The sequence below is a fragment of the Balaenoptera physalus genome, assembly GCF_965194825.1.
Source record: "Balaenoptera physalus genome assembly, chromosome: 21".
NCBI lineage: Eukaryota > Metazoa > Chordata > Mammalia > Artiodactyla > Balaenopteridae > Balaenoptera > Balaenoptera physalus.
Window position 1 is genome coordinate 31,053,844 of NC_138902.1, and position 22,260 is coordinate 31,076,103.

The 22,260-nt window shown below is 39.5% G+C and overlaps 2 protein-coding genes across 7 annotated transcripts in view; one reads left to right on the top strand and one right to left on the bottom strand.

The window, feature by feature from the left end:
- Positions 1-25: 25 nt before the first annotated feature.
- On the bottom strand, positions 26-2,884 carry ANKRD37 (ankyrin repeat domain 37; the record flags this gene model as incomplete). Of its 2 annotated transcripts, XM_082444871.1 has the most annotated exons (5): positions 2,561-2,877; positions 2,203-2,355; positions 1,243-1,334; positions 510-713; positions 26-261 (listed from the first exon to the last, which is right to left on the bottom strand). In XM_082444871.1, coding segments are annotated over exons 1-5 (477 nt in total). In that variant the 5' UTR covers positions 2,588-2,877. The 2 variants fall into 2 exon arrangements, with proteins under 2 accessions (XP_082300997.1, XP_082300996.1); XM_082444870.1 differs by lacking the exon at positions 26-261 and having other exon boundaries at positions 506-713; positions 2,561-2,884.
- Positions 2,885-3,066: 182 nt separating this feature from the next.
- Positions 3,067-22,260, top strand: part of LRP2BP (LRP2 binding protein) — a 42,026-nt gene continuing 22,832 nt past the window's right edge. For all 5 annotated transcript variants that reach the window (XR_014258388.1, XR_014258389.1, XR_014258390.1 and 2 more), the window contains exons 1-4: positions 3,067-4,697; positions 10,802-12,303; positions 13,034-13,146; positions 15,801-15,914. Coding sequence is in view for 2 of the 5 variants with exons in the window: in XM_082444844.1 (XP_082300970.1) it covers positions 12,198-12,303; positions 13,034-13,146; positions 15,801-15,914 (333 nt within the window). In the remaining 3 variants the exon portion in view is untranslated. The remainder of the gene's footprint in view (positions 4,698-10,801; positions 12,304-13,033; positions 13,147-15,800; positions 15,915-22,260) is intronic.

Here is a 22,260-nt window from a genome sequence, read left to right on the forward strand (position 1 = left end):
TGTAAATATTACACAAAGAAAAGAATTTATTCTTTAGACATTCCTTTAATAAATTAAAAGACAAAGTATGCACAACCAGAACGTTACAGGCATGTAAATACATGTATTCCTGAATGTTATCTTCACTTAGAAGAAAGTTTTCCTCCTTCTTAGAAGGTGTTTAGACACACTTGATGAGCCAAAAGCCATAGCCTGTAGCTGAGCAGTAGATCTGCATGAAGTGAAGACCTTCTCCACACCTCTTCATAACCAATACGACATCTGTTGTTAAAAAACATATTAACATTAAAAACTATTTTTAAAAAGGTTTCCTTCCCAATCTGCCACCATGCAGGACAATTTTTGGTCTCTAGAATCTAGTAGTAGTTACTACAACCAGTAGTAAAATGTGTTAATGAGAATGAAAAGTTATACTAGAAATAAGACTGCCGATATTTAAACGAAACAATAAATTCTGTGCTAAATAAGAGATCCTTGAGGGAGGAAGAAAGAAACTATGAATTCCTTACCAACACTTCCTTTTCCCATTTGTATCTTCTTCACTTACAAAACTTCGTTTCTGTCTGAGTACTGGAACACAATGATCTTTATTGGATTGTTCACTTGGTTTTATTGTCTGCATGCATTTAATTGTTGTGAGAAACTTGCCACATTCTGGAAATCCACATGACCAAGCCAGATCTTCAGCTGTTTGCCCATTCTTATTACATAAACTGAATTTGAGACAAAAAATTAGTTAAGTAAAAGTTGACAATTGTTTAGCCTTTTTTATCTTCCTAACAAAGGCGCTTTGGGCTCATACAAATGTTGGTTGCAGAATAGAAGAGGTAAAGGAAGCATAGAGGAATTCCATTTTTGCTCACTATGTATCCTCAATGGCTAGCACAGAGTACAGCACAGAGTGGGCATTTTATTTTTGCACGAATGAAAGAGTATTCTTTGTTCACTACAAAGTACGCAAAGGAAGTCAGTGAGAACTTCTATAGAATGGCTTTTCTAAACCAAAACTAAGATGTAACACTGCCATGACAGATGAATAGAACTGTATCTCTGACTGCTTAGGATCCATTTTTTATTTATTCAAATTGAATACATAGTATTAGATGTCATTAACAGCCTAAGTTAACATTTAAACGATAACATTAAATTATCAATGGCAAGCATCATGTAATTAAGCTGTAGGAGTCTGATTAGTTTGATCCAAGAAAATACAAAATTTGAAGCCACTGATTTCATACTTACTCAATTTGGGCGTCACTGGCTACAAGCAGGCTGAGGCATTCCATGCTTCCAACTTTTGCTGCCTTGTGTAGTGGAGCTTCTCCAAAAACATCCTTACAGACAAAACAGCACATTTTAGTCTCTCCCCGAAACACTCTAGTGGAAGTTGGTGGGTGAAGTCTATTGTTTGAGGAAGTGGGGTTAGAAATGCATTGTATTGGACCGTATTTTTTAATTCTTTTTTTTTTTTAAATAAAATTCACTTGGTGCCCTATTAAATACAAAGTTTTCATTAATAAAAATATGTGCAGCCACAGCTACAAACATACATTAAATTTTAAGTGAACAAAAGCAAAACAGAATCCTATAGAAGTAAAAAAATTACAGTTTAAAATTCACCATACTTTAATATTCAATGAAGATGCAAACTACGCTAAGAAAGTTCTGTAAGGAATTGTATTGGTTGTGAGCACGCCTCACAAGTATTGCTATCCTGAGACTTTTAATTTGGTAATGGAGCAACTGTTCCTTTGGAAATGAACTGTAGACCTTGGAAATTCTGTCCCATGTAGTAGCCAGCAACCATATATCCAGCTAATGAGCACCTGAAATGTGGCTATTCTGAATTGAAATGTGCTGTAAATGTAAAATACACAGCAGATGGAGAAGACACATGAAAAGAAAACGTAAAATATCTATCAGTAATGTTTTATATTGATTATATATGAAATGATAATATTTTGGATTAATTGGGTTAGGTTACTAAAATTTTCATGTTTCGTTTTACTTCATTAATGTGGCTACTAAAAAATCTTAAGTAACATACGTGTCTCACATTATATTTCTATTGGACATCGCTGCGACAGTCATGTTTCTAATAACAAACGACTGAATATCTCGGCGTCTAAGAAATGTTTGTGTGGATTTGGGGTGGAGGGGGGAGGGTTGGTTGCACACGGCAACAATCAGTTACCTAGTTACCTGTTGGTTGAGGTCAGCGCCGGTCTGCAGCTGCCAGAGAAGAAAGCAAGCGAGGCCGCCACCTGCGGCCAAGTGGACGGGCGACTGCTCGCAGGGATCCGGGGGTGCGTTGACGGAGGCCCCGGTCTCCAGCAGATGCCTCAGACTATCCACCTGCGAGAAAAGAACAGCTCCAGCACCGCCCTCGCCTTTGTCAAGGCTCACGCCCTCCCGGGATTGAACATCTTCCTCCACTCCAAAAACCTTCCAACTCTGAAGAGACTTGACCTGGCATCGCCAAGTGGTCAGTAAGCCATCACCCTAGCTAGCCCTCCCTAGAAGACTTAAGCCTGCAGGGCAAAAGCAGCCTGAGTCTCACCTCGGGGTTGCAATCGAGCAACAGCATCTCCCACTTAAAGTAGAGGACCGGAGTGCTTGGGAGAGCAGAGCGGTGAGGCGCTCGCTGCCGACAAACAGGTAAGAGAGCACAGGCAGCCCAAGAGCAGGAGAATTTAAAGATCCCCAGGGCCAGCGGGCCCGCCCCTCCCCGCCGCGCCACAGCTCTGGCTGCGCCCCAGCAGCCCAACCCTGGCCTGCCGGCGTTTCTCCGCCCAGCTGCAGCCGCACGTACACAAACACTGACACGTGCAACCGGGAACCCAGAAAGGCTGGCGCGGAGAAAGGAGGAGGAGGCAGCGCGGATCTGCCAGCTGATTGGCCCAGCGTGAGGTGTCAGGCCCGCCCACCTTGGGGCGGGGCCCCGGGCCTCTCCCCCCGGAGCCCCTGTGCGCGTGCGCTGTGAGGGACGGGATTCCGGGCGGCTGGGCTTCAGCGGCCGCCATGAGGCGCGCTGAGTTCGACACGTCTCACGCTGTCGTGCTCACCTCTTTAGGCCCTTTGGGGAAGCGGAAGTCGCGGGCGGAGGTTTTGGTTTTTGCTGGCACGCACGTAACCAGGAAACCAGGGAGCTACAAGGAGCTCGGCTGCAACACGACCTTTGGAAGTTGCAAAGCTTGGTGCTGGCGCCGGGGTCCCAGCCTCCGGCTCCTGAGGAATGAAAATTCCTTCTTGCCTCACGTTCAAAGTCGCCCCAGGCTTGGCTCTGTCCCTCAAGGCCCTGGACGTTTAGGGAGGAAAGCGGAAAGCGGAAGCTGGGGGGGGGGGCGACGGGGGAGGGCAGGCGGAGGGGCTGCTAAGGTGAGCTAAGGGGACGGGTTTTCCCGCAGGGACTGCCCCACCTTAAGCCCCAGCTCCAGCACCCCTCTCGCCTTTGTCCAGGCTCACGCCCTCCCGGGATTGAACATCTGGTTTAAATGATTTATCAAACCCCACCCTTTCGGGGTTAACATGATACCACGTCCGTTCTGGGAATGATGTAAAACGAGCCAACCACTAACGTGTCCCCTCTTGGAGGTGGGTTAGGCGCCGTGCTGGCCTTGCCGCCTGGGGAAGTGCTGAGGGTCCCCAGCGTCTAGCCCTGAGCTTGCCGAGGCGGGAGCCCCCCACTCATCATGGGGAGAGTTAGGGGATAAACGAAGGGCCCGGGCCGTGGACGCTGAGGACCCGTGGGGCTCTTCCCCGTGGGCAGGGCTGACTAGCTCTGAACCGCTGGGGCGTGGCGGGAGGAAGGCCCTCCGGAGCTCTTTATGCTGAGGCATTCCTTTAGCTTGAGTCATTCGTTTTTGTAAAGCTTTAGGAACAGACAGACATCCTGACTTCAAACCGTAGCCATTGACCGCCTATCAGATAATCTCTGGACTCTTTTCCTAGGCACTTTTTTTTTCGGGTTACTCTAGCTAAAAGCTAAAGCTCCAGCCATATATTTGTTTTCCCTAACATCTTCAGCGATTCCCTTCTATCTGCTGATACCTTTGAGAGCAGGACTAAAAGATAGTTTGTTATTATGCTTGTAGAGGACAAGCTCATTGTCCTGTGAAGACAGGTGGCCTTTTAGTTCTAATTTTGGTTACGGTTTATTGTTTATTTTGTAATAAGAGCCATAAAATAATTTTGCAGTAATTCATATTACTAGACTTATGCAGTGATCCAAGGTGTCGACTGAGAGAAAAATGCACAACATGAGAGGTGTGAGTTTAGGTTTATTCAAGGTTTTACTGAGGACTGTAGCTCCAGAGACAGACTTCCGATAGCTCTGAGGACCTGCTCCAGAGAGGTGGGGGGAGGCTAGTTTATATGTGATTTTGTTGTTGTTAGGGAATACGTGCAGTCAGATGTATCTTGGTAAAAGATCACTGCTCGTCACAAAGAACAGATATCCCAAGTTAATGATTATAGGGCTTTTCTATGTATGGGAAGCGGGGTTCATTAAAACTCTTCATGAAATGCATCTAAGGGCCTGTTTGTCCAAAGCACAGAGCCTCCCGTTTTCATCTTTAAATTTTCTTTGTCTGAAGCACAGAGTGCCCATCCTGTTATCACCTTAATCTCTTCATCTGAAGCATCCAGTGCCCTATTGTTCAGCGGCTGCAGCAGGTTAATCTCTGAAGACTTGGATGGTGAGCAAAATGCTCTTTGCTCTTTTATTTGCAAAGGGGTAGTTTTAAACGTCTTTGTTTATATGCATACTCGAACATAAACGTGTATACGTATTTATGTTCAAACACATATATAGAATCGTACTTGTGTTCTTTTTTTTAATATTTAAACTATTCACAGTACCTTTTTATGCTATTTAAAGAATGTCAGAGATACATGAGAGCACATGTCCGTATTGCCAATTTTCCTTTTCTCATGTTTTTCAATTAGGTAAGTACTGTTTTTCAAAGCATATAGTAAAGCTTCAAATTTGCACAGATGTTCATTTTCAGGATTTGCTAACTAATACAAGGTATTATCAAAGAAGTTCCTAGAGTTCTAAACGTATGTTTTGCAGTCAACATATTATGCAGTGGGATATGTGTGTGATGCATGCACCTCCACATTACATCCTTCCTCTTGAAAACAAGATTCTGTTCAGCATGCATTAAATCTGGTAATTATTGTTAACTCCCTGTGACATATTTAAATTTCACAAGGAAAGGGAATGTTGTGAGGAGTTGTTAAAGCTTTTGTCCCTTTAATCACTGCATACTTGTCCATTGCTCATAATGTTTCCAAAAAATTCTTTATATCTCTGGTAAGTATTTGGTTTAGTCTTAAAAATGGGCCTGAAAGCCGTCTAAAAACTGAACAAAGCTGGTAGAGTACAAAAATATACAGAATAAATACATTTGGGGGACAATATCTTACTGGCAAGTAACGAGATTTTACTGAACATGTAGCAAGTGGGATCAGTTTTCTAAAGTGGAAGATGGTCTAAGATGCATATTCAACAGTCATTCTTCCAAGCATTGCTGATTCTACTTATGTTTAATTTGCTGGTAAATGTGTTTGAACTAATCAGATGTAATTCTGCCTTCACTGGCATGTGCAGTCAGGAAATCCATGTATGATCCTTGTATGATTGTAAAAGCAAAAGATTTCCCACAAATAAATTCTTCTTGTGCCTTATTATATAAACCCTTCCAGCCTCGCTTACTCAAACTTCTTGGAGAAGGTGATAAATTATATAGTTATTATAAATAACTGCTGCTCCAGGATATTGTGGCACAAAGGATAGATAGCTATTTACATAGACAGACAGATGGAAGGGAGGGAGGGAGGGAAGGGAAGGGAAGGAGAGAAGGAGTGAAAAGGCAACTCTTCTTTACAAAAGAATTCCAAATACTTCATGTAGACACTCCCCACTCCAGGAAATAGAGATTAATTCTCTCCCCACACTGTCCCCTTGAGTGTGGGCTACGCATAATGACTTGCTTCTGACGAGTAAGAGTATAGGAAGTGGGGAAGGTAACTTTACAGTGGAGAAACCTGTGAAACACTACCCTGGCCAGGTATTTGTTAATATTATCAGTGATAAGTCATGATGATAGCATGCACCCCTGATATGATGTATTGAGAAGAATACTTCATCTCTGCATCTTCCCAAAAGTCCATAACCCAAGTCTAACCATGAGTAAAATATCAGGTAAACCCAGATTGGGAGACATTGTACAGGATATCTGGCCAGTACAAAACTGTCAAAGTTATAAAAAAACAAGGAAAACCTGAGAATCTGTCATAGACCAGAGGAGGCTAAGGAGACATGATGACGTGTGATAACCTGGATGGGATCCTGGAACAGAAAGAAAATTACAATAGTCCCCCGTTATCCGCATTTTCAATTTCTGTGGTTTCAGACCAACCATGGTCTGAAAATATTAAATGGAAAATTACAGAAATAAACAATTCATAAATTTAAATTGCATGCCGCCCTGAGTAGCATGATGAAATCTCACTCCATCCCTCCTGGGAGGGGAATCATCCCTTTGTCCAGGTTAGTCACCTAGTAGCCATCTGAGTTATCAGATTTACTGGGTTACTGTGTTCAAGTAATGCTTATTTACTTAATAATGGCCCCAAAGTGTAAGAGTAGTGATGCTGGCAATTTAGATATGCCAAAGAAGTTATAAAGTCCTTCCTTTAAGTAAAAAGGTGAAAATTCTTTTTTTCTTTCTTTTTTAAATTATTTATTTATTTATTTTTGGCTGTGTTGGGTCTTCGTTTCTGTGCGAGGGCTTTCTCTAGTTGTGGCAAGCGGGGGCCACTCTTAATCGCGGTGCGCGGGCCTCTCATTATCGCGGCCTCTCTTGTTGCGGAGCACAGGCTCCAGACGCGCAGGCTCAGTAGTTGTGGCTCACGGGCCTAGTTGCTCTGCGGTATGTGGGATCTTCCCAGACCAGGGCTCGAACCCGTGTCCCCTGCATTAGCAGGCAGACTTTCAACCACTGCACCACCAGGGAAGCCCGAAAATTCTTGACGTAATAAGGAAAGATAAGAAATCAAACACTGAGGTTGTTGAGATCTACAGTAAGAACAAATCTTCTATTTGTGAAATTGTGAAGAAGGAAAAAGAAATTTATGCTAGTTTTGCTGTTGCACCTCAAACTGCAAAAGTTACACTTAGTTAATTTTCTAGATTTAGTAATGACAGAAGATACCTAAACCAATATGAAGCTAGTTTTAATAAAACAAGGAACGAAAGATCTCACAATTTCTCACAACTTTATTATTTAATTTTTTATTCTGATCACTATTTAAATTAATATTTTTAAATTCTGATTAACCAGTACACTTTAGCTCCTCTGTAAAACACACTGCCGGTTGCATTGATCACTGGGAGATCTTAACAGGCTGTTCTCTAGAATACTCAGTTACTTGGGATCACATCAGTTTGAATTTTTTCCCACACTATAAGGATTATTATAATATGTAATATAATTAAATATTATATAACTGGTGAGATATGGGTGAGAAGTGAGAGCTATAATTTTTAAGAAGACTAAATTGAATGCTTTCAGATTCCTCAAGTAGCTAAGGAAAATGCTTTCAAAGTAGGTGAGGATAAATCAACTGTAAAGGATGGGTAGAAATAGTTCTACCCTCAAACTGTTCCACAGGCATTTTTCAATTCATATTCCATTTTAAAGAAACATAATCTGGAATTTGTATGCATATGGTTTATGCAAGAAAGACAGTTCTGAACTCTCACATTCATCCTCTATTTAAAGAAATAGCTTCTGACCCTAAGTGAAAAGGTGGGAAAATAACTATATATTTACATATTTTAAGTTAAAATGTATATCATATGTTCGTATACTCACATTAATTTCCACCTTGATTCTGGTTTAATTGATAAACTACAAGTCCCAATAATACCAGATAAGAGGGCTCTTACTGCATTGATTGTGCAACCTATTTCTTTCATTTAGGAAACAGAGAGTAGCTGAATATATAGAATACCTTCAGAAAAAGCATGCGTTATATTTTTTGTGTAGGCCAGAGCTAATTGATATATTTGATATATAATTTATCTAGTGTAGAAAGTTGAAACTCATTTTCTTACAGTAACTCAGATTTGTCAGAATCTGTTAACATCCTACTCAAATTAATCTTTGTCCCTAAGAGGAGAAAATAGATAGATAAAATGTTGGTTTTACTAATCAAGTAATAATTAAAACAACTAAATAACAGTAATATATGATGTCAAGATAAGTTCTACTCAAAGCATATATCTAATATTCTACATTTTCCAGCGACTTTAAATACTGTGTAATTTTTAAGTAAAACAGCTGAGTTTCAAACTTTTGACACATTTTCCCAAATTATCTAATAAATCATTTTTATTATCCAATTATTTTACGCAGGTGCCATTGATAAATTTCTTACATGCTTAATGTTTTTAAGAACTAAGTAACCAAAATACTTCGAGAATTAGGTCTGTAAATTGGTGCATCCACTATGGAAAGCAGTATCTATCGCTCTTCCTCAAAGAATTCAAAATAGAACTACTATATGATTCAGCAGTCCCACTTCTGGGCATATAGCCAAAGGATTTGAAATTAGAATCTCAAAGAGAGATTTTTCCCTCCACATTCACTGTGGCATTATTCACAATAGCCAAGACATGGAAGCAACCTAAATGCCTGTCCCTGAATGAGAAGATAATGTGGTAGCTACGTAAATGGAATATTATTCAGCCTTAGAACCTGGAGGACATTATGCAAACTGAAATAAGCCAGACACAGAAGAACAAATATAACATGATCCTACTTATATGAGGGATCTAAAATAGACTCATAGAAGCAGACAGTAGAATGGTGGTTACTAGGGGCTTGGGGGGCGGAATGCAGAGGTGGTGGGCAGAGGGTATACAGTTTCAGTTATGCAAGTCCTAGAGATCTGCTGTACAGCCCAGTGCTTACAGCTAACAGTATTGTGTTGTATGCTTAAAATTTTGCTAAGAGGGTAGATCTTATGCTTAGTGTTCAAATAAATTAGATGGGAAGAAACTTTTGGAGATGATGAATATACTTAGCATTGATTGTGGTGATGGTTTCATGGGTATATATTTACGTCCAACCCCATCAAGTTGTATACATTAAATATATACAGCTTTTTATATGTCAATCACACCTCAAAGTGATTTTTTAAAAAGAAAAAAATTACAAGAAAAGATATGGGAATATTTTTTTAAAATGGACTTCATCAAATTAAAAACAAAAATTGAGGGATCAAAAGAAACAAGAAAGTGAAAAGACCCCATAGAATGGGAGAAAATATTTGCAAATTATATACCTGATAAGAGTCTAGTATCTAGAATATATAAAGAATGTTTATAACTCAGCAATAAAAAGACAACCCAACTACAAAATGGGCAAAGGATTAACATTGCTCCAAAGAAGATAAACAGGTGGCCAATAAGCACATGAAAAGAGTCTCAACATCATTTTTCATTATGGAAATGCAAATCAGAACCACAAGATACCACTTCACATCCACTAGGATGGCTATTATCAGAAAGATGTACAATAACCCGTGTCGGTGAGGATGTGGAACCCTCACACATTGCTGGTGGAAAAGCAAAAAGCCACTTTGGAAAACAGTTTGGCAATTTCTCAAATCTTAAACATAGAATTACCATGTGACCCAGCAATCCCCCTCCTAGGTTTATACCCAAAAGAATTGAAAACCTATGTCTACACAAAAACAAGTACGTGAAAACTACCAGCATTATTCATGATAGCCAAAAGCTAGAAACAACTCAAATGTTCATCAGATGATGAACAGATTTTTTTAAATGTGGTATATCCGTATAATGAAATATTATTCAGCCAAAAATAGGAACGAAGTACTGGTACATGCTACAACATGCACGAACCTTGTAAACGTTATGTAAAAGAAGCCAGACACAAAAGGCCACATACTGTATGATTCCATTTATATGGAATATGCAGAATAGACAAATCTGTAGAGACAGAAGGTTGATTTGTGATTGCTAGGGGCTGAAGGGAGGGAAAGATTGGGGAGTGACTGCTAATTTCTACAGGGTTTCTTTTGGAGTGATGAAAATGTTCCAGAATTAGATATTGGTGGTGGTTGCACAACCTTAAGCAGTTAACATTCACAGCACTGGAGATAGGGCACTAACTAGTAAAGAGGGTCTGGGAAGGTCACCGTCAGTGTCTACTACACCTGCCCTTCCTTTTAAAATCATATATTTCTTTCAGATTTTACATCATCGATTAAGGTCTGTAATTTCTATTATAGCATTTTCTAAATTCACTGCATGCTATGCAAATACTTGTCAAGTTTCAAATTATAATTTTATATCTTATCCCAAGATTTGGCAGAAATAAACATAATCTCTTGCTGTTTAAAATCTTCTCTTAGTTCTCATTTTCTGAAATTAAAAAGTACTGAATTTTAGCTTACCCTCTTATGGGAGTCCTGCCATTTTAAACAATCATGTTAGCTCTGCTTTTTGGAGAACAGTATGGAATACTGATGAAGTACACAGGCGCTCTGGCATCCCAGCTGTCCCACCTCCCAGCCCTGTGATCTGAGGCAAGTTGCTTAACTTCTTCACTGGTGCCTCAGTTTCCTCTCACATTAAGTGGGCCTCATAATAGCCTGTATTTCATAAAGTTTTGTAGGAGTTAGTACCTGTAAAGCACTTAGAACCAAGAACAAATCCTGGCCTATAGTAAGAGCTCAATAAATCTTTGCTTATATTTTCTAGGTCCTCCCCAAATCTTCTTTTAAGATACAGCAACAGAAACCCTGTGGAGTATTGCACCCACAGAAGACAACGTGAGTTTAAATGGATTTTGCTTTTTGATTTGTTTCTTTTCTGATGACCTTCCTGAATGTGTCAACTTTTTTCTTAGCCTTTTTGGATACAGTAGCACGTGGGCTTAAGTCTTCAGTGAAATAAAAACTTCTATAACCAGTTTCTGAGTAAACTGATGGTGCTATGGACATCATCCTATTTGGATTGTCTTTCTTCTAAATACTTCACCTAATATTGCTTCACCCTAAAGTTCATTGGAAGCTTTTATATTTACTAGTGCAACCACAGATTTTTGGAATCCTATAATCAAAGAATTTTACATATCTACGGACGGACGTTTTGAAATCCTCTAGTTCAAACTACTTATAGTCTAAACTACAGATGAGGAAATTGACTCTTAAGAAGATTATATGACTCTTCCAAAATCACAGATACTTCGGTGATTTTTTCTCTCTGGTATACTGAATTATCTCCCTTTTCTGTACTTCATTCTCATTAATGAAGCAATTTATTGTCCAAAATAGTATCATAAAATTGTATAAATGCTGCTTTCCAATAATACTAAAGGTCTATTGAGTTCTCTTCACCACCAATCAGGAACCTTTACTGGAAGCTTGTTCCTGATTGGTGAAAGCCTGCTGTAACAGTGGAATTCCGAGGAGTAAGCAAAAAAGCATAGCAACAACTGAGTTTGCTGTCTCACTACCCTCAGCCTAGGCCAACCTGGACTCCTTCATCCCAGATGAGGTGGCCTCTACATTTTATATGAAGGCTCTGATTTTCCATTCAACTGTGATCCACCTTATAACATGGCAATCCAATACAGACAGGAAGATAAAACTGAACAACACAGCTAAAATAAAGTGTATTCCCAGGTAAAAGAGACAAATGCTTTCATTTAAAATGGATTAGTTTGATGAGCTTCAGTTACAAGGCAACAGGAAGGTACCAGTGCACAGGAACTGTATCTACAGGCAGTGTCACCAATTCCTACTAGTGGCAGCAGCTGTGGTGGGTGACATGACTCACTGGAGTGTGTGATCTCATAGCCAGAAAGGATTTGCAAACAGCTCTGATCATTAATCCCATGCTGTGGAAACAGACATGGAGGAGTGCTGTGCTTCTCATAGCTATGGAGGGTCCTGGTTTCCTAAGAAGGAATGTTCCCATCCCAGAGCTGGTAGTTTGGTGACCTATCCCTAGGCGATGAGGGGAAGATGCTTTTTATAATGACTGCCAAGTTGGAGTGGAGTCTCTTTTTGCATTTTTCTGGAGGAAGATATTTTTACCATATTATTTTTTAATATAATTTTTTAATTTACAGAATACCCACTGTGGAGACAGGATGAAGTTGACCAGTGAAAAGTTGCCCAAGAACCCCTTTTATACTTCTCTATCCCACTATGCTGCTAAGAACCAAAAACTCTTCCAATGGAGAAAGGAAAAGACTGGTACAAATCCTGATAATATTTTCACTAAAAGTTAATTATGTACACCAGAGCAAAAGAGACAAGAAATATGAGTCTTATTGCTGGCAAGAAAGTGGTTAGTTTACAGTCCTTTCTAGCTTTTCTGTAAGAATCTGTGAAATTGCTTGAACCTACCTGGTAGCAAATCATCAGTGAAGAAGTTTCATAATGAGATCCTGATCCTGATTTTACTTTCAGGACTTTAGGACACCCTTCTGGAAAAGAGAAGCCAGATGTCAGTTCTGATAAAGAGAACAGTACCATACTTTACTTGAAATTAGCATTTAAAGCTACCATTTTTTCCTACAGACTTAAAAAAATTAAATTGGGGATGGTTAGTTCATCTAGTTAAGAGTAGTTCTAATTAAGGCTCAAATTAAGAATTTCACTCACCCACAGGCCAGCTTTGTCTAAAGAATTCCACATAGACTGCATTGCTAGAGCTCCTGCCTAGCAGGAAAGAGGGTTAGTTTGACAACCAGCCAATATATTTCTTAATTATATAAGGCACAATGTCAGGTATTGTGATAGTGGTTTCTTTTTTTAAGGTAGTGCTTTTTCCTTGAACTAAGGAGGTCAGTTTTAGGAATGAGAACTAGGAAGGAAACTAGTATAAACAGTGTCAGATGAATTCTATTTAATTTATTACTTTAAGAGAGAAAATTCATATTGTATGGATAAAGATGGAATTCTTTACTTTTTAAAAAATCAGATCATTACAGCCATGCTAGTTTGGTGGATAAGGCCTTGCACCTCTTGAAGGAAAGAATAAGAAGAGGGGATACTCTGGCATATTTCCTACGAGGTCAACTGTATTTTGAAGAGGTATCATTTTTTGTTGATTTGTTTTCATATCAAGCTGCTGTTAGATCTTCATAGCACAATTTCCTATAGAGTTCCTTACATTGTTAAACCAGGGAAATTCTGTCAAAGTCCATAGATTATGGTTGTAGATTTAAGTATGATACATTGGTCCCAGCTTATGGAGATATTCAACCTTTCTCCATAAAAGTCATTCTAAGTAATGTCATTTATAGGAGTCATTTTGGTATGAAATCCATTTTCACATGATAAATTAAAAATCTAATTTTTATATTTTGCCCAATATATTCAACATCATTTATAAAATATTTTCATTTTATTAACAATTAAAAATCCTGATTCTTATCTAGTACCTAAAGGCAGCTTTGTATGTTCCTATATGGAGTAAGGAGGGAATTTCCCTCTTTATCCACATTATGCTGAGGTTTGCAGAGTAGGTCTAGGAGGACCTATGCAAACTATCACTCCAACTTCAGCAGCATAGCTTCAGTTGTTCACTGAACCCCAAGGGAAGATGCGAAAAGGGACCAGCTGTCCCCAGCCCCTCACTATCCACTGAACGTTTGGGCAGCTGTTCACCTATATCCCACTTACTTATCTTTTGATGGCTCCTCATTCATTCTGGCAACAAATACTTGTTGAGGACTCATCATGCACCTGTCACTGTGAGGATCATGTAGCGTAAGGGCTCAGAGAATGATCTTTCAGCTTTGGGCATAGGTTCAAATACGGTTCCATTGCTTGGAAACTGTATCCTTGGGCACAAATGCTTAACCTCTTGGTGCCTCAGTTTCCTCATCTGTAAAAGGGCGTAATAATATGCATTTCATAGAGCTATTATGAGGGTATATTAATTGTAAAAATACTAACAGGGCCTGGCACCTAGTAACTGCTTTATAAGTATTTGCTACTATTATGCTAGGTACTAGCTATACAGTGATGAGGGAGTTAGAATGGTCCCCATTTCATAGAGCTTACAGTCTAGAGGAAGAAAATAAATCAATATATAATTAAAAATAAGTTAAAGTACTATGAAAGCAATTAACTGGGTACTCTGATAGAGAATAATTTAGGGATAGGGCGGAAATACCTGTTGCTGAAACTAAAACTTGAAGACAAGGAAACAGGCAATGCAGACAGCCATAGGGAAGTGCATTCCAGGTAGAAGGGAGAACAAATGCAACGTTTCTGAGATGAGGAAGAGTTTGGTGAGCTCTAGGAATTAAGAGACCAATGTCATAGTCAGCAAGGCAGAGAATGGCTCTAGATAAGCCCTGTTTAAAATGTAGTGAGAAGCCATTGAAGTGTTTTGAGACTGTGATGAATGGATTGGAAGGGAAGCATAGAACCAAGACCAGTTTAGGGGAAAATTATACTAGTTGGGGCAAGAGAGGATGGTGATCTTGACCCAGCAGTGGAGCTGGGTCCTGGATTTATTTTGGAGATACAAGTAATGGCATCATGGACTGAAAAATAGAGAAGTGGGGAGGAGTGAGTTTTGAGGGAACCATCAGGAGTTCAGTTTTTGGACATTTTATGTTTGAGATTCCCCTTAGTCATCCAAGTATACATGTTTCAAAGTAGAAACTACATGTAAGACTCTAGATCTCAAAGGAGAAGTCTGAGTTGAAAGTATATGAGATTTTCCAGCATGTATATGGTATTTAAAATCATGAAAAACTAAAAGGATTTCCTTTCTCTTCCTATGTATAGAGTATTCTAAGTTTTCCAGCCCTCTTATATGTTGGCCAAACATTAGCCAGAAAGGAGAATGAATCTTTACAACTCAGTCATTTACTCATTGTTATGTGTTCTTTAAGATAAATATTTGTTAGCATTTTAGTACAGTTTTTATTAATTTTATCAGTTTGTTGATTAATTACAGTTTATGAAAAGAGAAATTCAATTGTTCCTGTGTTTTCCAAAAGTTGCTTTTCTCTGGCCTGCTCCTCCTAGTAATGACCTTCCAACTCAGAGACTCTCTTTCCACTGTTACAAATGATTTATTCTTTAGCGTAAGGCATTTTCCGTGGTGGATTAAGACATTAAGCCCCATTTTTGTTCCTTACACTTCATCGTATTTGCTATTATATCCTATAACGCTGAGGAGCCTTAAATGAATGACATATGACACGTAGGTTTTTATAGGAAGTATGGGAGAAAGATAATTTTGGAGAATCACATGTTTGTTGTTCTGTGTCTTCTCCCTAGCTAGAAAATGGCAAACCTGGAAGAGCCATATCATAGTGGATATTTAGTAGTAGCGGATATCCTGATGTTTATCTTTTCTCAGAGTCTTTGGCCCCAGCTCTGAAGTTTCTCAGACTCCAGGAGTAGCGGGTGATACGGCAGGCTGGAATGAGCAGAGAGCTAGGCTATCACTTAGAGAGTGGTTTGGCAGCAGCCAAGAGTAAGAGTGAAAGTCAAAGAGAGTCTGACCCAGGTTCCTCCTGGTCAGTTCCCTCAGTTGCCATATTTAGGTTTATTTTATTGATTTTATAGTGTGTTGATTGTTGTCAATAGCTTACTTGCAAATTCCATAAATTTGCTGCTGTCTTTTATTTGGTGCTGCTAGCTAGATTTAGGTGGGAACTAAGTATTTGGGATTACTTTAAGGTAATAATGAAAATAATTCAGTATTTCCTGGGAGCTTACAGGGATGGTATGAAGAAGCATTAGAACAGTTTGAAGAAATCAAGGAAAAGGATCATCAGGCAACTTACCAGCTAGGAGTGATGTATTATGATGGCCTGGGGATGACTGCAGATGCTGTAAGTTATTGTTTTGTTCACAGTGTTTAAGATTTCATTGTTTATGGATTATTTGATACAGTTAAAATTATATTTTAATAATATATTTCTATACTTATACTTAAATAATTATCTATCCTTTCAACATTTAAAGGATAGCACTAGTCATTTTTACATTTATGTAAAAAACAAATTTCTTTTTGCCCCTCTCCTTACTGCTATTAGCCGTCAATAACATTTTTGCTTTAAAATGTTTTCCTTTGTTTTTAAAAGTTACTTCAAAGCTACATGAACATGGAGAAAAGTTAGAAAATAAGCAAAAATAAGATCACTCCAAATTTTACTATCAAATATGAACTTTGTTATTATTTTAGAGTATATTCTTCCGTGTATTGCCCTATGCAAAAAAAAAGATAAGCTGAAACCAGAATGTGTTCATTAGACAGTCACACTTGCCATGAAACTTCTTAAGTCTCTCTCTAGAATGCAAATTTTTTTGAAAAATTGGTTTTATACTTAATTCGTGCTTTCTAACTCAATGGTCCCCTATTTCTATTTAAATGGTATCATGACTGTACCATCACCCAAGTTATAGGATTATTTAACATGGAATTTAGAAATAGGTCCTTGGAAAATGGTAATAACAGTAGGATAATATTCATAACTATATCTTTTTAAAACTTTTAAACAATCTAACCAGAAAGAATTTACATAAACAAAAAGAATCAACAATTTGAATTTACCAAAGATATAATAATAATATCAGTGAAAAATATTTGCTGCACAAAAATAGAATAAAGCAGAAAACAATAAAATGCTTAATTTCTGACAGGGCCTAACCAGAAGACATACAATAGAAATTAGATGACAATTGAACTCTAGTCTCAAAAAGTTAAGAAAACACATTTTGTCAATCAAACATGAGAAGACTGGGGAACAAATTGCAATGAAACAACTTAAATTTGTGGAAACAAATCTTAAAAAATTTTACTTTCAAAAAATAGAATTTATACTGAATACATCTACCAAAACTAACACATATTCCCTAATACCCAGTTTATATTCAAAATCCTCAAATTGTCCCAAAGTAGTCTTCAAGCCAGCATTCAGTCAGGGACCGCCCAATGCACTGAGTTGTAACATCTGCAAGCTTCTTTCATCTAGATTAATTCTCTCTCCTGCCTTTTTTTCATAATATTGACTTTATTAGAAGTGACACTTATATGGTACTTAAGCAGAAAAATGTCTTCTTTTGTAGTGCATACTGAAATATTTAGGGGTGAAGTGTCCTGATATTTTCATATTGGCATGTAACTTGAAACAAGTCACCAAAAAAAATAGATGAAGCAAATATAGCAAAATGTTATTACTGACAATCTATGTGGTAGTTATGCAAATTTTTATGTAATATTCTTTCTACTTTTCTGTATGCCATTCTAAGATCTTCTGTATTCTCAGCCTTTTTCTCAGACTACTTCCTTCACTTCCTTGCCTTATCAGAAACTTGGTTGTCCCACAGGCAGCCCTCTTTAGAGGAGGGCTCTCCTTACAACCTCCCAAAGTACCATAGTGCTCAAAGGTAGAGCTGGTATTATTTTCATTTCCCAATTCACTTTCTAGCTATTATTTCTCCTCCACCTGAGGCACAAAGTGTACCTACTTTGAAGTTCATACCAACTCATTGCTTTCCTAGTTCTATCAATTTCCTGGTTGTTGGTGATTTTTTAATGTTAACCTGAAGATTTTGGCTCTGGGATTACAGTTTTTGGTGTCATTCCACCATTTTATCTGATACTTGAAGGAAGAACTGAGCAGCAAGAAGGAGCAATATATAGATGTAGGTGAATCACACTCCAGGCAGAGGAAATAGCTCGTGTTCAGGCCTGAGGAAGGATGGTACAGCTGGAATACAGTCAAAACAGTGAAACAGGGACCAAACCACGTGGAACTTGGCAAACTACAGCCAAATGGATTGTATTCTCAATGCAGTGTGAAGACACCAAAAGGGAGTGCAATTAATATGATTAACATTTTTAAAGATCATTTTGTCTGTTGTGTGGAGAATGGATTGAATGGAGGCAGGAGTAGAAGCAGGAAGTCCAGTGAGGAAGCCACTGCAATAGTTCAGATAAAATAGCAGCTTTAACTGAAATTATAGTGGTGGGAATAGAGAAAAGTGGACAGATCTAGGATATGCTCTTAAGAGGATACAGGACTTTCTGATGGATTGGGAGAGGGGCAGAGATAAGGGGAGGAATCAAGGATGATTCCTACTTTTTGTCCTGAGTGGATGATGTTGCCATTTAATAACAATGGGGTGACTGAGGGAGAAGCACGGTTGCGGTACAGGAGGAAAAGCGAAACATTTATGTTTGAATGTTTCATTTGAAGTACCTGTTAAGACACCTAAGTAGAGATGTCAGGTAGAGAGTCTGGAGCTCAACGGTGCCGACAGGACTAGAGAAATCAGTGGGGGGCTATCTGTGGAGCAGTGGGAATTACAGCACCAGATTGGATAAGATTGTTGAATGAGTGAGTATCATAGACAAGAGCCAAAGGTCAAGGCCAGGGACTGGAAGCCCTGCAATATTTCATGGTCATAACGGAAAGAATAGCTAGCCAGCAAAGGAGAATGAGAAGGAGGAGACAGGGAGGACAGAGGAAAATGAGGACTGTGTGGTGATCTGAAAGTCAAACGATGAAACTGTTTCAAGAAGGAGGGAGTGATCATCTGTCTCAGATTCTGCTGAGAGGTGAGTAGAATGAAAACTGAGCACTTACTATCAGACATACTAAGATGAATTTCACTGGAGATCTTGACAGAAGCATTTCAGTGGGACCAAGGTCATAAGGGACCAAGATTGGAGTGGGTAGAGGAGACATATGGATGTAAGGAAGTGGAGATAAGCACTGAGCTTTGTTATAAAGTAGAACAAATATATGTGCAATAACTGGGAGGGATCATGGGATCAAGGGAGAGTTTTCTCCCAGATCAAAGATCTTACAGTATTATTTGTAAGTTGACACACAAGATCTGGTAGAGAGGAAGAAATTGATGATGAATAAGGTAAACTGATAGATTTGGTGTTTCTTTCAATTCTTTCTGTTTTCTCAGTGAAATAAAAGTGAAGCCATGTGTTTGCTGTGGCAGGATGTATCCTAAAATTCTAACAATTCAGAGAAAATAAGCATAGCTCCTGTGCAAAGATGACACACAAATTCATGAACTGTTCCATATTTTTTATAAAAATATTTAAAAAGTTGAAGCCATGAGCTGAGACTGAGGAGAGGGAGCAAGGGGACAGCAGAAGTCTGAAGAGAAAGGAAAAGGTCTGAAGTAGTATCTTCTCTTCCAGATAAGTGGGAGAGATCGTTGATGAGACAAACTGATAGTATTGCTTGCGAGGGGAGAGCTCGCTCTGAAATTTGAAGTCACAAATTGTAAGAAGGACCTGTCAGCATGGTTATGTTTTTCTCCAGCCATGTTCAGTGGTTTAAGTACAGCAGAGTAGCTGGAGAAATAAGATATCTGCCACATGAGTGAGTGTCATGGAGGGAAAGAGGGACAAAGGAATGAGTACGGTGACAGATACAGAATAAGCTGATGTGGGAAGAACATGAAGGTGTAGAAAGACCAGGAAAATTGGTAGATTCGACGGGTTGGCATATGGCAACTCCAAAATAGAATGGCTTGAATGTAGTTATATATGGAGGTCAGAGGAGCAAAAAAGAAGATGGCCTCTGTAGGTCTGTTCAGTTAACCCAAGGTAAAGGGGCAAAGAGCAAATTCTTTTAATGTTTATCATTTTATTAATTTACCAAGTTCTTGACACTAATTTGGTCCAGAGTCTGGTTGAACCAAATATGCTTTGTGTGGTAGGTTTGAAATGTCTTGAAATTTACATGTTATAAACCCCAAAATATTGATACAAAACCGCATTATGTTTGCTTTAGTCATATATCTTTTGAAAGAAATTGAGAGGAAAAAATACATACACAGGTATGTATATATGTGCCTGGGTATCCTTTTATATTTGTACATATTTACCATTTCTGGGGCTTTTCATTCCTCTCTATCAACCTGCGTTGCCATCTGGCACCATATTCCTTTTCCGTTCAACCTGAAGAACTTCCTTTAAAGAGCATTTCTTTTAAGTGTGCAGGTGATGAGTTATCTCCAATTTTAATTACCTGAAAATGTCTTCAGTCTGCCTTCATTTTTGATGAATTGTTTTGCTGGTTGAGTTTTTTCTTTCCTCACTTTAAAAATGCCATTGTAAAATCTTCTAGCTTCTCATGAGAAGTCAGTCTCTGATTGTATTAGGTTCCCTGTAAATAATGTGTCCTTTTTCTCTGGCTGCTTGCAGGATTTCTGTGGATTTCAGCAGTTTGACTATGATGCGTGCTTAGGAGAGGGTTTTTGTTTATCCTGTCTGGAGTTCACTGAACTTCAAGGATCCTTTTCAGTTGCAGTTTTCAAGAGTCATTCCTCTTCCAGTTTGTGTTTGCTTTGGTAAACTTCCCAGTGCCTTTAATAACTTTTTTAAAAAATTATTTATTTATTTATTTATTTTTGGCTGCGTTGGGTCTTCGTTGCTGCACGCGGGCTTTCTCTAGTTGCGGAGAGCGGGGGCTACTCTTTGGTGCAGTGCGCGGGCTTCTCATTGTGGTGGCTTTTCTTGTTGCAGAGCACCGGCTCTAGGCACACGGGCTCAGTAGTTGTGGCTCGCAGGCTGTAGAGCACAGGCTCAGTAGTTGTGGCGCACGGGCTTAGTTGCTCCGCGGCATGTGGGATCTTCCCAGACCAGGGCTCCAACCCGTGTCCCCTGCCTTGGCAGGCGGATTCTTAACCACTGTGCCACCAGGGAAGTCCCTCCCAGTGCCTTTAGAAAGTTGTTCTTTATGTTTGGTCCTGATTTAATCACTGCTATCTGTGGGAGGATTTACACGAACACTTCACTCTACTACCATTATACTGTAAGTTCTCTCTTAATAACCAGTTGGGGAAAAAAATGGTAGACACCTACCTCACACACTCACAAAAGTAAATCCACATGATCTGGGACTCAGTAAAACACCTTAATTTTCTCATCTATTACTGTGCTGTTTAGCCAGCAATAGCACTTTGAGAGACTAGTGAGGAGTAGAAGTTAGAATGCAGTGTATAAAAATGTACTTGACTGTCAAATATTATTTTCTTCTTTGGAGTGATTTTTGAAGCTTTTGAAACTGTGGGTTAAATCCACTTCACCTGCCTTCACTAATCAAAGTCGTTTTAAGACTCATGTGTCCTCCAACCTGCACATGTATAAACAATAAGATGTTTGCCTGAGTTGTTTTCTGGGAACTTGGAGCCAGTGGCATCTAGTTTGAGCTGAGCTGGTTAAGACTAGATAGGATCATCGACTCTCCAACTGGGCATCCACAGGCGTCCATTGCTTCATGACGTTTTGAACGTGCAGAGGCCTGCATCTTAGTTACACCTGCGCAGAGAGAAGATTACCCGCCAATTCCCACATCTTTTCCCAATCACCTTTCCCCACGCCCCGCACGCTCCCCATGCCTCGGACCGCCCTGCTGTTTTATTCTTTATCCCATAAATACCCCGAGCTGCCTGCGTGCCTGCTGGGAGGCTGGTTTGAGATTTGTTCTCCTGTCTTCTGGCTTGGCTGCCTTGCAAATAAGCCCTCTTTTTGCTGCAAACCTCGGTGTCTCCGCGTTTGGCTTGCTGTGCGTCTGGCAGGACAGATCTGGTTTGGTAACCCATGTGGTGAGCCAGCCAAGAGGTGAGTCCGGGTGAACCTCTGGCCCGTGGCTCGTCGGCCCCTTGCAGGCACTGAGGACCTGTGGACCAGCCCAAGCAGCTCCCTGGCGCGTCCGTTCCCAGACTGACCCTGGGTTTTCAGGGAGGCGCTGCTGACCTTCCGCGCTCAGTGTCATCTTGTAGCAAAGAGAGGAAATGGAGCAGGACCCTATGGTGCTTCCCCTCCATGTCCTCTGCCTGCCTTTTGTCTGTAGAAAAACTTTAGTCAAAGAATAAATTCAGAGAAGTGAGAAAGTGCAGAAGGAAAGGAAAACAAGACCAAGTAATAATAGCTTAGTCACTGAATGAAGTCAGGGACCATTAGTCCCTCCTCAGGGGCTGTAGATAGTATTATGAGCCGTGTCCTGTGAGATGTTTCATAGATACTGAAACCCCACCAGGTGAAAGAAATTAACTACATGATGACCAGACTATAGCCATGACCTAAGCTACCACAGTTCTGAGGACTGGCCTCAAAGAAATGGGAGCAAACCGACCCTGGAACTGAAGACTAACTGTACTTAAAACAATCAAGATGACGCTGGTCACCACAGGACCAATTTC